Raw genomic sequence first — 13,807 nt, forward strand, 5'->3', positions numbered from 1 at the left:
AGCCGGCCCGGGCGGCCCCGGCTGCACGCCCCGCGGCTGGGGTGCCGCCCGCCCTTTGTCCCGGGCTCCGGCCCGCACGGCCGGCGGGGCGGGACCATCCGCGGCTCCGCGCCCGGCTCCGCGCCCTCCCGCGGGGACACGTCCGGGGCCCGCGACCCGCGGGCGGGAAGGCGCGGGGTCGGCGTCACGCGCTCGCACGCGGCGCGCAGGGCCGGGCGGGGGGCGGGGCCGGGCGAGGGGGCGGGGCCGGCGCGCGTCGGGGCGGGGCCGGCGCGGCACCGGAAGCGCCGGGAGGCCCGAGCCGTCCCAGGGTGCCCCGCGCGGCGTGGACTCGGGCCGCTGCCGCCATCCCGCCGCCAGAGGCTGAGGAGGCCCCGCTCGCCGGCCGGGCCGTGTGGCCAGAGCGTGGGGCGCGGGCCGACCAGCGAGACGCCGAGCGCCGCCGCCGCCGGACGGACATGTTGGGGCCCCGCGCCGCCGCCGCCCGCTCCTCCGCCCGCGACCGGCGCTGAGGGCCCGCCGCCCGCCCGCCGCCCCGCTTCCTGCTCGGCCCGCCCGCCGCTCCGCCCCCGCCCCCGGCCGGCCCTCCGCCCCGCGCGAGGTCTATGTGACCGCGGCCCGGCGCCGCCGCAGCGCGAACATGGACGCCGTCAACGCCTTCAACCAGGAGGTGAGGCCGGGCGGGCGCTCCCCGCGCCGGGGCGGCGGCGGGGCCGGCGGGACGCTTCCGCCTCCGGCTCCGGCTCCGGCGGCCGGGCCCGCGCGAAGGGCTGCGGCCCGGGAGCGGCGGCGGCGGGGCCTCCCCTCCCCCACGGCCCGGCGGCGACCTCGGCCGCGTCCCGGTCCGCGCGGCGCCTCGCCCGCCCGCTCCCGGCGGCCCCGTGCGCGGCGCGGAGGACGGAGGACGGAGGACGGCGGCGGGAGGCGGGGCGGGAGCGGCCCGGGCGCTCGGCCGCGGCCGCTGGACTCTGATCCCGGGCGGGAGGTGCGGGGGTGCTGCTCCTGCCTCCGGCCCCGCGCCCCCGGGGGACGGACGGGGTCCCCGGCCCTGTGCGGCCGCGCACGCCGCACCCCGGGGGCTCCGGAGCCCAGCGTGACCCCCGAAGTTGCACGGGAAGCGCGAGTCCGCCGCTCGGCACCCGTCCGTCCGGCCTCCCGAGCCTCCCGAGCCTCTGCCGGCGGAAACCTCCCCGGGCCCGGCCGCCGCCGCCGCCGCCTTGGGCTCCACTCTCAGCCCCAGGCCCCGGGGTGGGGAGGGCGGGCCGGTGCCTGAGTGCAGCCGCGGGGCGCGGGGCGCGGCGGTCGGGGGCGTCTGGCGGGGCTCCCGGTCTCCCCGGCGTGGCCGGGACTGGGGACCCGGGGCCGGGCTGGAAGCGGGCTGTCCTCCCGGGGCCCTTAGCGGGTCCGGGCGGGCTGTGTCTACCGGGGGGGAGCACCCCTTCCCGAAAGCGTGTTTGCGGGTACAGGTGACGGCCAGGCCGTGGGAGTGGGGGGCGCAGCGCCCCGGTCGGACGCCGGCCGTCTCCTGCGGGGTCACTGACTGTCCCTCCCGTTGGTGGCCAGAGCCTGTGCGGAGGCTCCGAGGGTCGGGGCTGGAAGGCGGGCCCCTGCGGCCGGCAGCCCCTCCCCGCCCCCCGCACGCACCCGGCAGGTGCTGGGCAGGTGCTGCCGAAGGCACGAGGATTGACAACCGGCACGCCGGCTTCCGAAACAGGATGAGCACATTTCTTTCCAAGATAAAAACTCACAGGTTTTTTTATTGTCTTCTATTTATTATCTGTTATTGTGTTCTAATACATATTCATTGATTTCAGAGAGGAAGGGAGAGGGGGAGAGAGACAGAAATATCATTGATGAGAGAGAATCACGGGTGCCCGCCTGAGCCCGCAACCCAGGCGTGTGGCCTTGACCGGAATCGAACCCGGGACCCCTCAGTCCGCAGGCCGACGCTCTGCCCACTGAGCACACCGGCCAGGGCTGCTGTTTTTGTCTTGAGCGTCCATTCGTTAAAGCTGTGGCCGTGAGGCAGGAGTGGCTCAGGGAAGAAGCAGCGAAGGGGGCCTTGGAGATGGGCTGGGGGGCGAGCGGGCACGCCTGGCGGGTCCCCGAGAGTTCAGGGGGTGCACGCCCAGGGGAAGGAGAGGGAAGGCCGGGTGTGCCCCGGGCGGGAGAGAGCCACCACTTACTGAACAGTTTCAGTGGCAGTTTTGGTGTGTGAAGATCAGAAGTGTCTATGCCCTGGCTGGCGGCTCAGTTGGCTGAGTTGGCTAGAGCGTCCGCTCCATGCGCCCAGGCTCAGCCAGGGCACGAGCAAGCATCAACCAGTGGGCGCAGAAGGAGGTGGCACACATCAGTGTTTCTCTCTCTCTCCCCCTTCCTCTCTCTCAAATTTTTTTTTTAAAAATCAGAAGTACTTAATTCTGATGTAGGCATTAGGGAAGTTATTAAGAAAAGGCTCTCGTGTTCTGAAAAAGTGTGATGACTATAGTTTTTACTAAAAAAAAAATCAAAAGTAGGAATGCTATAGACGTCATGAAAAAGGGAGATGGTATTTTATCCTTTTGAAATGTACAAAAAGAGAATTTGAGGTTTGCTCGTTTTCCTCAAATGATTTTCGCTTCCGTTCCTGGTCTTGGTGAACTTCCATTGCGTTGTTAGGTGTTCTGTGGTCAGTGCCACTCTGGAGGAGTTGGCCGAGTGCGAGATCCACCGTGTGCCTGCTGGCTCACCGCTTCTGTTCTCCCGCTCACGCAGTGACCGATGCGTTCTCTGGACCCCAGGCTCCCGAGTCTGTCTGTACTTCACACACTTGAGGTGCCCGCTCAGCTGCGAAGCTGTGCCCTGACGCCGGGGCCACCCCAGTGGCCTCCTGAGGATCTGCCCCCGGGAGCCTGTCCAATAGAGGGAGGGAGAGAGGGACAGACAGACAGACACGTCCATCTGTTGCCTTCCTATCCGGCCTGCGGAGGATTCAACCCAAAACTTATCGGCATACGGGGCAGTGCTCCATCCCACTGGCCACACCGACAGGGAATGGCTCTAACGTGGGATGGAAGAGCTTTGTTGGGCCTTTGAAATACCGAAGACTTGAGAAGAGAAAACGGTGTAGAGAGCAATTGGGGGGCAGCTGCTGGGATAAGTGCCCAGATGATGGACCGCGGGGAAGGGAGGTGGTCCAGTGGTTTGTGAGCCCACGGGTTCCGTGTCTGATGTGCCTGACTCCTTTTCAGGCGGAGGGTAAACTGAAGGCTGGAAGTTGAGGGACGTAGTCAAGACGCTTGATTGGTAGCATGTGTGGTGTGTGGTGGAGGCAGAGGGTGGGGAGAGTGGGCGCAGAATCTGCGCTTGGCGTGTCTGGTGTGAACGGAGAGGGGGGCACGTGGGTCCGAGGAACCCAGGGACCTTGGCATCCGCAGGCTTCGCGGGCACCTTTGGCCGCGTTCTAAGTGCTGGGAGAGGTGGCGCCATGAACTCGGTCACGCAGTCATGGGAAGCACATGGGGGGGATGTGTGTTTGGCTTCTGAGCAGGTTGAATTTGAATTTGAAAGTAGTGGAGATTGTTGGCATTCAGTTGGGCATCTAGGACGTAAACTTGGAAGCATCCAAACGCTGAAGGCAGACATCCAGGAGTCACTCGCTCCCCATGTGCCATGGAGGAAATTGAGGCAGGGAGAGAAGGAGCACTGTTCAGTGAGCCTCCGTGGGCTGTCAGGCACTTCGCACACACCTGACTTCCTACTTCTAGCCTTACCTGGGCACCCGCTTATAGACGAGGAGACGGGCGGAAAGAAGTGATGACGCCCAAGGGCATGCTGGGATTTGCATGCGGATCTCCCATCATGCCTGTTACCTGGAGACGATAAGGGGTCTCAGGAGAAAAAGGTGTCTACAGTTTTTAGGGCAATGGGATCTGAAGTTGAAGGCTGAGTGGTGATGGGGAAGGTGGAATCAGGTAGGAAGTCAGGTCTGTGGAAGCGTGGCTGTGAGGGTTCGGGGACGAAGGGAAGGAAGCGGGCAGCGGTGTCGCCGGCACCGGTGCGGGGCCTTTGTAGTGGACGTGGTGAGTGGTGGCCCAGCCCGGGGTCTGTGAGCGGAGGAGAACTGGAGATGTTGGAGGAGGCAAGTCTGGAAAAGCAGATTTTAAAGAGACGACGGGGGTGGGTAACGCAGGGCAGAGTTGTGCCTGAGGAAGGAGCTTGGAAGCACCGGTCAAACGGCAGTTTCTGGTGTAGGAAGAAGATGAGAAAGGAGAGGATATCGTAGACACCATTTACAGCACTTTATGGCAAGACTCAGTAAGTGTTGTAAAAGATGAAAAGATGAGTGAAAAAGATCAGAGATCAGTTGTGGCCAGTTCTTCGCCGTGTTCTGCCATGTTTGTGCACTCCCCTTGTTGAATGAATGAAGTTTATAATGGGATATTTTAATCCATCGATTGCATTTGTAGCCTTTAATCAATCTTCTCTAAATCCAAAAGGACATATCTGCCCCCTTCTTCCTCCCACCACTCCCCATCAGAGGCAAATAATGGATTATCAATCTCTGTGGTTCTTAAACAAAATACATTATTCTGTGTTCCTGATACACATGGGTAGTGTATTGCACATATTCGGCAATGTGGTTTTTTGCTCGAACATTAATACTATATAATAAGATTTAGTTTGTTCTAACTGCTATGTGATGGCTATGTGATATGCCATCCTTTGAATAAATTGCATTTTATTTATCTGGTTCCCCAGTTGATAAACGGATAGGTGGTTTCTCATGTTTTGCTGACAAACACTGTAGTGACCATTCTTAAACATCTCCTTGTGTAAGAGTTCTCAAACTTTGGATTTTGACTCCTTGCAATTCATCAAAGTTAAGGATCACAGAGAGCTTTGGTATCTATGGATTATATCTATTGATATTTACCCTATTAGAAATTTAAGCTGAAAATGCATTGAAAATAACCCGTTGCATGGGAACATAAGTAACATTTTAAAAAATTTATTGATTTGAGAGAGAAACATCGATTTGTTCCACTTATTTATGCATTCATTGGTTGATTTTTAAAAAATATATTTTTTATTGATTTTAAACAAGAAAGGAGAAGGAGAGAGAGGAGAGAGAAATATCAATGATGAGAGAGAACTGATCAACCGCCTCCTGCACGCCCCCCACTGGAGACCGAGCCCACAACCCAGCATGTGCCCCAACTGTGATCTCCCGGTTCATAGGTCAATGCTCAACCACTGAGCCACCCCAGTGGTTGATTCTCGTCTGTGCCCTGTCTGGGGATTGAACCTGCAACCTTGGCATATTGGATGGCACTCTAACCAACCGAGTATACCAACCAGGGTATAAGTAACATTTTTATGAAAACTGTTTTCAAAACAAAAAAGTTAGTGAGAAGAGTGGCATTCTTTTGCATTTTGCAAATCTCATGTAAATTTTGGTTTAATAAAAGCTGGATTTTTAGCAACTACTTCTGTCTCGCATTATGCACATCAGATAGCTTCTGGTATATGGCTATCGCCTTGAGAGAAAATGAATGAGAAGGGAAATGTCTAGTGTTAGTGTGAAAACAGTTTACCTCACAAACCACTGAATGGAACTCAGACCCTGGGTGACTTTTTGAAAAGTGCAGTGCTGGGTGGTGTGGACAGGAGGCCGCATTGAAGTGCAGGAGGGAGAGGGTACTTTCAGCCCGTTCATCTTCTCGTCTCTTCAAAGCCAGAGTGAGCTTTATGAACACTGGGTGTGAGTTGATGGCGTGCGCTTACCTGCGTGAGCTGACCATCTCGGGCCGCCCTGTTGTCCTGAAGGAAGCGTTGGGTTCCAGCCCGTCCCCACTGGAAATTGTTCTGTGTGGATTATTGTCTGTTTTTGCCTAAGGACGACTAGGTGTGATTGTCTTCTGCAGTTAGATCGCATGATGAGTATGTTTTCTTTTACCCTGTACTGTTGATCTTCGGTTGTTTCGATCGTTCCTTTCTTCTGAGGTCTATCTAAAGAGATGCAGAGGCGTGGAGCAAGGCTTACTGTGCTCAGGAAGAGGGGCCAAGACCAGGACCAGAGAAGTGGGTGGAGGTTTCTCCGGCCTCACTTGATCATGTAATGCTGGCATCACAGGAAGTTTGGGATGTTGACAGTTACAGTTCTAGCTCTCTGCTCTACAGCAGCAGCAGGCTGGCTTCCCGGGGAGTGGAATGCAGCTGGTTTGCACAGCTTCTATCACCTACGTTTATGTGGAAAATATCCCTCCTAGCCTATCATTTTGTAAAGTATTTTGTTTAGAAAAACATTAGGCACATGATAAGGAACTGATTCAGAGAAAGATTGGGAAAATGGAAAAGTTGGCTTATAAAATCTAGTGAAACAATCTTCTATAATAATAAAAGTGTAATAATGCTAATTAGACCAGACAACCTTCCGAATGAAGCCAGGACTGAGAGGGAAGCCCGGGTCCTGGGTGCCAGAGGGAAGTCGGTGCCGGCAGCCAGGGGATGAAAGGCCTACTCTTGCACGAATTTCGTGCATCAGGCCTCTAGTTCAGGAGATAAAACTACCTAATAGAAAATTGGCAAAATAGTAGTTGATTGTGTGGGAGCCCTGACCGGTTTGGCTCAGTGGATAGAGTGTTGGCCTGCAGACTGAGGGGTCCCAGGTTCGATTCCAGTCAAGGACAGGTACCTTGGTTGCGGGCACATCCCCAGTAGGGAGTGTGCAGGAGGCAGCTGATCGATGTTTCTCTCTCATCGATGTTTCTAATTCTCTATCCCTCTCCCCTCCTCTCTGTAAAAAATCAATAAAATATATTAAAAAAAAAAAAGAATTAGAAGGCACAGTTTTGATGTGGAAAAAACAAAAGATGGCTGCTAGGGCTCAAGTTAAAAGTGGAAGACCAGCCGAAACCGGTTTGGCTCAGTGGATAGAGCGTCGGCCTGTGGACTGAGGGGTCCCAGGTTCGATTCCAGTCGAGGGCATGTACCTGGGTTGTGGGCACATCCCCAGTGGGAGATGTGCAGGAGGCAGCTGATCGATGTTTCTCTCTCATCGATGTTTCTAACTCTCTATCTCTCTCCCTTCCTCTCTGTAAAAAATCAATAAAATATATTTTAAAAAAAAGTGGAAGACCATCCAATTACCTCTTGAAAGTTATAATTTATGTGTGGACAATTGGTGATTTTTGGTATAAATCCATGTGGGTAAGTAATCCTAATTGGAAGAGACCATAGAGCAGTGATCTATCTAGCATATGTGACACCTGGAGCAGAATTTTTCCTTTTTTTTAAGCACAACCCTCTTCTTACAGCAAAATTATTTTCAGATATAGTCATAGAATCAGCCAGGAACAAAATTTGAACTTCACCCCAGTTACAAATAAATGTTACAATGAAAAAAGGAAGCTGATTAATATTTTTAACTGCATGAAGACTTTTTTGGAAAAACTTATCTACATGCCAATCACGAATAATAATATAGTAGTTTCTTTTCAAGCCTTAACTTCTGCATATTTGTTAATGACTGTCAGTCAGAGTTGATCTTCACATATTTGTGTTTGGTAGACAGTTACAGCCAGACTGGTCGATCTTATCTTCACCCATAATTGATTATAGAACACTCATTATTATTTCCTAATTCTTATCTGAGGAGTGAGGATATTTTTTCCATTTATTCCTAGAGAGAGTAGAAGGGGATGGAGGGAGAAACACATTGATGTGACAAAGACACATCAATTGGTTGCTCCCAGATGCGCCCAGACTGGGGACAGGGACAGACCTGCAACCCAGGTACCTGCCTTGACTGGAAATTGAACCCAAGACTCCAGTGTGCAGGCCGGTGCTCTAACCACTGAACAACCGGCCAGGACAGAACACTTGTTATTTCAAGGACATGTTTTTCATTGATTCTAGAGAGAGGAAAAGAGAGAGGTCAAAGTAAGAGAAACAGAATGGCCACTTCCTGTATGGACCTGACTGGGGATCAAACCCGAGACCTGTGCAAGGGCGGTGCTCCCGCCAGCTGAGCCGTACCAGCAGGGCTTGTCAGTCATTGAATTAGGAAGTTGTACGTGAAGCAGCAGATCTACAAATAGTTGGGAAGTTTTAAGCATAAGGTTACTTTTGGCAGAAAATTTTTAAAATACATTTTTATTAATACTTAGAGAGGAAGGGAAAGGGATAGAGAGAAACATGTTTCGGCTCCTCCTACACACCCCTCCTGGGGATCAAGTTGGAAACCTGGGCTTGTGCCCTGACTGGGAATTGAACCGACCTTTCGGTGCACAGGACGACCACTGAGCCACACCAGCCAGGGCCCCAGTGCACCTTTCTGCACTGCCTCATGAGCCTTCCAGTCTACTCCCTCTTTTAACTTCCTCAGAGCTGTGTTTTAGCTGAAGTAGAATGAATGACAATAGCCTTCTTCTTTTTAATACATTTTATTGATTTTTTACAGAGAGGAAGGGAGGGATAGAGTTAGAAACATCGATCTGCTGCCTCTTGCACACACACCCCCCCCCCCCCACCCCCCGGGGATATGTGCCTGCAACCAAAGTGCATGCCCTTGACTGGAATTGAACCTGGAACCCTTCAGTCCGCAGGCTGACGCTCTATCCACTGAGCCAAACCGGTCAGGGCGACAATAGCCTTCTTAAAGGGAACCTATAATATGGCAATTTATGTAGGACACCTTTTGAGCCTTTAGGAAACAGATGAAATATTCTTTAAACTTTAATAGTCATGTATCATCTAGTTCATCTTAATTAAGAGATGCGGAGTGGTACATCACTTCAGAAAGGACAGCCAAGTTCGGGGTTCAGACCTTTATGAAGGTCTTACCATCGTTTCATAAATGCAAACACATTTACAAATAAGAGGGCTCCTCCCTAAACAACTTTCTGTACATTTGAAAGCATGGCAGCGAGTGCACTACAATGTGTACTTGAGGAAGAATTTGTCAGTTTGGTCAGTTTTTAAGTCATCTGCATAATGTAATAGATAGAATCGATGTTTAAAACTTCATGTGTGCCTTTAAGCATTGATAATTCTTTTACTAGTTTATACTCACAATAAAAATTGTAAATTGATTAGGGATTTTATTAATGCTGACATTTTCAGTTTTAGTCCCTTCCTGTGCATAGATCCAGTCATTGTCACCTTGTGGAAATAACCGGGTCTAAATAAAACACATAAAGTCGGGGGAAATTTTTTTTTTTTTAAATATATTTTATTGATTTTTTTACAGAGAGGAAGGGAGAGAGATAGAGAGTTAGAAACATCGATGAGAGAGAAACATCGATCAGCTGCCTCCTGCACATCTCCTACTGGGGATGTGCCCGCAACCCAGGTACATGCCCTTGACCGGAATCGAACCTGGGACTTTTCAGTCCGCAGGCCGACGCTCTATCCACTGAGCCAAACCGGTTTCGGCAAAGTCGGGGGAAATTTTCATTTTTCTCATCTAATCAAATGAGAGTATGTCCTGGAACCAATTTTCATTTGTTGTTGAGGTCTAGTGGTAAATACTTAATTCACAAAAATGCTTTATTTATAGTCAACTTTGGGGGGGGTACACAAAGTTCACTAGTGAGGCACAGTAAAAGTGATTTTTTTTTTTTAGTGTGTGTGGTGTTTTTTTGTTTGCTTTTTAGAAAGGAAGAGAGAGATATATCAGTTTGTTGTTCCCCTTATTTATGCATTGGTTGGTTCTTGTGTGTGCCCTGACCAGGGATTGAACCTACACTGTGGGCATATCAAGACAATGTTCTATCCAACTGAGCTATGCGGCCAGGTTACAGTAACATTGATTTTGAAAGCTGGCATCTGTGCTGGTAAAATTGAGTGATGGGATGAATGAAACCTTTGACATTTCCTAAAATCACCTCCTGGCCTGTTTCTTGAGCAAATGAAAAGGAAGGAGCTGAGGATGGACTGCCGGTCAGTGAACCAGTATTCCATGAAGACTAGAAAACCACCTGTTGCTGGAACTAATGGAGGCGGGAGGCAGCCCTGGCCCTCAGTGGAAAGCTTCAGTGACGTGTAGACCCATGGAAATGGAAGGGGAGTTGGTCACACATGAAGAAAACATTAGGGCATACTTTATACGGTGAATCATCAGAAATTAACTGTTCAGAAAATTAGTTCTGCCAGCAGCAAATGGTAACAGGGTTAGGGTTTGGTGATAGAATTAAAAGTGGGAAATAGTGCAGATGAAGTTTAAACTACTACTTGTTACATTGCTGTATTCTATTTTCTTAAATACACATGGGCATAATTAACCCAACAGTGGTTCCATGTTTAGTATTGACAGTGAATATTTGCACTTGTGTGTATTTTGTAAAAAGTCTTGTAAATTTGCTGCATTTGAACAGTGATCTCTCAGATTTGTGTTTTATATTCAAAAGAGCTTCAATTATTATAAAGACATTTAAAGGGGTAAAGCTTTAAATTTATTTTTTAAAATTTGTTTTAGTAATTTTGAAAAGTTTTATTAAAGATTTATAAGCTGCCCTAGCTGGTTTGGCTCAGTGGATAGAGCGTCGGCCTGCGGACTGAAGGGTCCTGGGTTCTATTCCAGTCAAGGGCACATGCCCGATCTCTAGTGGGGGCAGGCAGGAGGCAGCCGATCAATGATTCTCATCATTGATGTTTCTATCTCTCTCTCCCTCTCCCTTCCTCTCTGAAATCAATAAAAATATATTTTTAAAAAATAAAATAATTCCTTAATTAAAAAAATTTATAAGCCATTGACAGACATAATTTACAAAGCAAAATTGACTCCATGGACAAGTTTATCTGATGACAATTACATACATTTATTATATTTTTAATCAAAGTTGGAGAAATGCATTTTGTGTTGCAGACTCTAATTAAAAATTTTTTCATTTTAAAGTTAATGCAAGTTAAGTAAACTTAAATTCGAAAATAAAGAAAATATTCCACCAAATACCATTAACATTTTAGAGTATTTCAGTCTTTTTTTCTTCTCTAGTTGTGTTTGGAAATTTTTGTATGATTGTTGAATAACGTGAAATTATTACTTTTAAAATGTATTGATTTGAGAGAGAGAGAGAGGAGAGAGAGAAACATTGATTTGTTTTTCCACTTACTGATACATTCATTGGTTGCTTCTTGTATATGCCCTTGACTGGAGATTCATGCAAACTTGGTGTATCAGGACAATGCTCCAACCAATTGATTGACATAATTTTAAATTGTCATCGTGGAGAATTTGAGAACATAAGACTATTTTATATAAATTTCTAGAAATGAAAGTATTAGATTTAAAACATTTTGATATTTTTTAGTTTTTGATATATAGCTTTGAAGTTTTCTGTGAAATTAAAACTTGCCCTTGCCTATTAGGTCTCCTTCGTAGAGTATCCTCTTTGCTTTATGCTAATCTACACTCAAGCCAGTTAGGTAATTGAATATCTTATTATTTTTATATTTTTATTTTAATATATCTATATTTTAATTGTTGATACTATTCCAGATGTCAGCCATTTCACCCCCCCTCCCCTCCTCCCAGCCCCTCCGCCCCTCCAGGTCTTCACCCCCTATTGCCCGAGTCCATGGCTGTGCGTATAAGTATGTCAGTTCTTTGGTTCTCTCTCCTCGTCCCTCCAACTCCCACATGGAGGCATGTCATTCTATTCCATGCCTCCATGCTTCGGGTTCTCATTGTTTTAACTGGTTATTGGTAAGGTTGAACTTTGTGTTTATTAATTAGTTATTGGGGTTGTTTCTGGTGATTGAGCTACTTTCCTGTACATTCTTCAGTTTCATTAGTATCTGTTTGTACATATTGATGAACTCACTGTATTCTGCTTGGCTTAGTGCTACTTATTTAAGTGGTTGGTTTGCAGCCCTGAGCCCCCATCCTGCATCCCTCATCACATTAATTTTCTGGTGGTTAGAAAGCATTAGCTCAAACAAACCTCTCCTAAAGGGTATGTCAAGGTGTGAGATGGAACAGCAGGTAAGGACGGAGTTGTTCTAGCAGGGAGTCTTAGGGAATTGTCTTCAGGTTATAATTACATGCTCGAAGCATCTTTGCAGGAAAATGGTTTTATTTATTTTTAAAAACATCTTTTTATTGATTTTAGAGAGAGGGAGGGAGAGAAACATTGATCAGCTGCCTCCTTCATGCCCCCCAATGGGAATTGAACCCAGGCATGTACCCTGACTGGGAATGGAACTGGCTACCTTTTGGTACATGGGACCACACTCAACCAACTGAGCCACACCACCAGGGCAAAAATAATTTAAGAGGTTTTTCCATATTACATTTTGTTGAAAAAAAATCTAATGTGTACTTTTGTAACGTTTTTATATGTTACTAATAAACATTCAAGTTATGTTGGACTTAATTCTTGATTTGGTTGAAGTCAGCATGTCTGATACATTGAGTCAAATGAACAGGAGAAGAAAGACTGTAGAATTAAACGCTTTGATATCTGTGTCTATTGGGGGAGATTTGAGTACCAGTCTGTCACTGTATTTTTAAAGTTTAGAGAAAGAAAGGGTAGAACAAGCATCACATTGAAAGAGGCGCTAAAAGGAAATATTGCCTGAGGGATTTAAAAGGTTAAAAAATTTACTTATTCTAGTATGTAGTCAAATTCTTTTCATTGCTTTGACAGCTCAATTTCAAAAAATAGCAAAAGACGTATTTCAGAAATCATCAGCTTGATGCCAGTAACTTTTTCCTCTGCCAGTTGTTAGTTTCTTTTATGACTTTCTAGAAATTTCTAGTCACTGGGAGCCAGAACAAATTTACTCACAATTTATAATGCACCAAATTAAACTTATTTGTTTTGTAAAATGTTTTTTGTCTAGTGAAGACTATAAACCACATATTTCAGAATAATATTGGTCATGATTTATTTCATCATGAATAAATTAGAAAAATGGAGGCAGGATGAGAATATGTTGTTAAGTGAATTTTAGCTAACTGGCAATGTCCAAGTCATATCAGATAGGTCATCCTGCAAGTAGGTCCTGTTCTTTTTAATTTTTAAAAAACCATTGAGTTACAAATAAAGGCACATGCTATTGTCCTTCACTGAAGAAAAAAACAAAAACCATTGAGTTGGAGGAAGGCATGTAAAGTCGGCTCATGAAATATACAAGCCGATTGGAATAGCTACCACATCAGGTCGCAGAAAATGATTTCCAGCCTCGAAGAAACCACCGGAAAGTCAGCATGAAGAGCTAGATAGATTCCGGGGAAAACAGTCAGGGTTTCAGTTGATTATAGATGTAAGTTAACAATAGATTAAGCACGACTTTTTAAACATTATAATGCCTGTCTCCAGGTGTCCACATTCTGAATCCTAGAACCTGTGTTTTTTAAAAAATACATATTTTGATTTCTTACAGAGAGGAAGGGAGAGGGATAGAGAGTTAGAAACATCGATGAGAGAGAAACATTGATCAGCTAGCTGCCTCCTGCATACCCCCTACTGGAGATGTGCCCGCAGCCAAGGTACATGCCCTTGACTGGAATTGAACCTGGGACCCTTCAGTCCACAGGCCAATGCTCTATCCACTGAGCCACACCGGTCAGGGCAAACCTGTGAGGGTTTGACATGACAAAAGATGTGACTAAGTCAAGGAGATGGGTTAACTATCCCGCATTGTCCCGATGAGCCCAGTGTAACCCCAAGGGTCCTTCTGTGAGGCAGGCAGGGGCGTCCATGACAAGGGTCACGGAGCAGAGACGACACGGCACTGCTGTGGAGGAAGAGGCCCCGAGCCTCCCGAAGGCAGCCCTGCCAGCACCTTGACTTTAGTGAGAGTCTGGCCTCCAAAACCG

At 48.3% G+C, this 13,807-nt stretch overlaps 1 protein-coding gene across 6 annotated transcripts in view; it reads left to right on the top strand.

Annotated features, from left to right (window-relative positions):
* The first annotated feature begins 348 nt into the window (after window positions 1-348).
* Window positions 349-13,807, top strand: part of SCAF4 (SR-related CTD associated factor 4) — a 59,614-nt gene continuing 46,155 nt past the window's right edge. For 3 of the 6 annotated variants that reach the window (XM_070407292.1, XM_070407294.1, XM_070407293.1), the window contains exon 1: window positions 349-670. In XM_070407292.1, the coding sequence (XP_070263393.1) occupies window positions 641-670 (30 nt within the window). In that variant the 5' untranslated portion in view covers window positions 349-640. The remainder of the gene's footprint in view (window positions 671-13,807) is intronic. The other 3 variants (XM_070407295.1, XM_070407297.1, XM_070407296.1) reach the window with 1 other exon arrangement.

This window comes from Myotis yumanensis, unplaced genomic scaffold (assembly GCF_028538775.1).
Source record: "Myotis yumanensis isolate MYYU_CA2020_CCGP unplaced genomic scaffold, mMyoYum1.0.hap1 SCAF_2, whole genome shotgun sequence".
In the NCBI taxonomy this organism is placed as follows: domain Eukaryota; kingdom Metazoa; phylum Chordata; class Mammalia; order Chiroptera; family Vespertilionidae; genus Myotis; species Myotis yumanensis.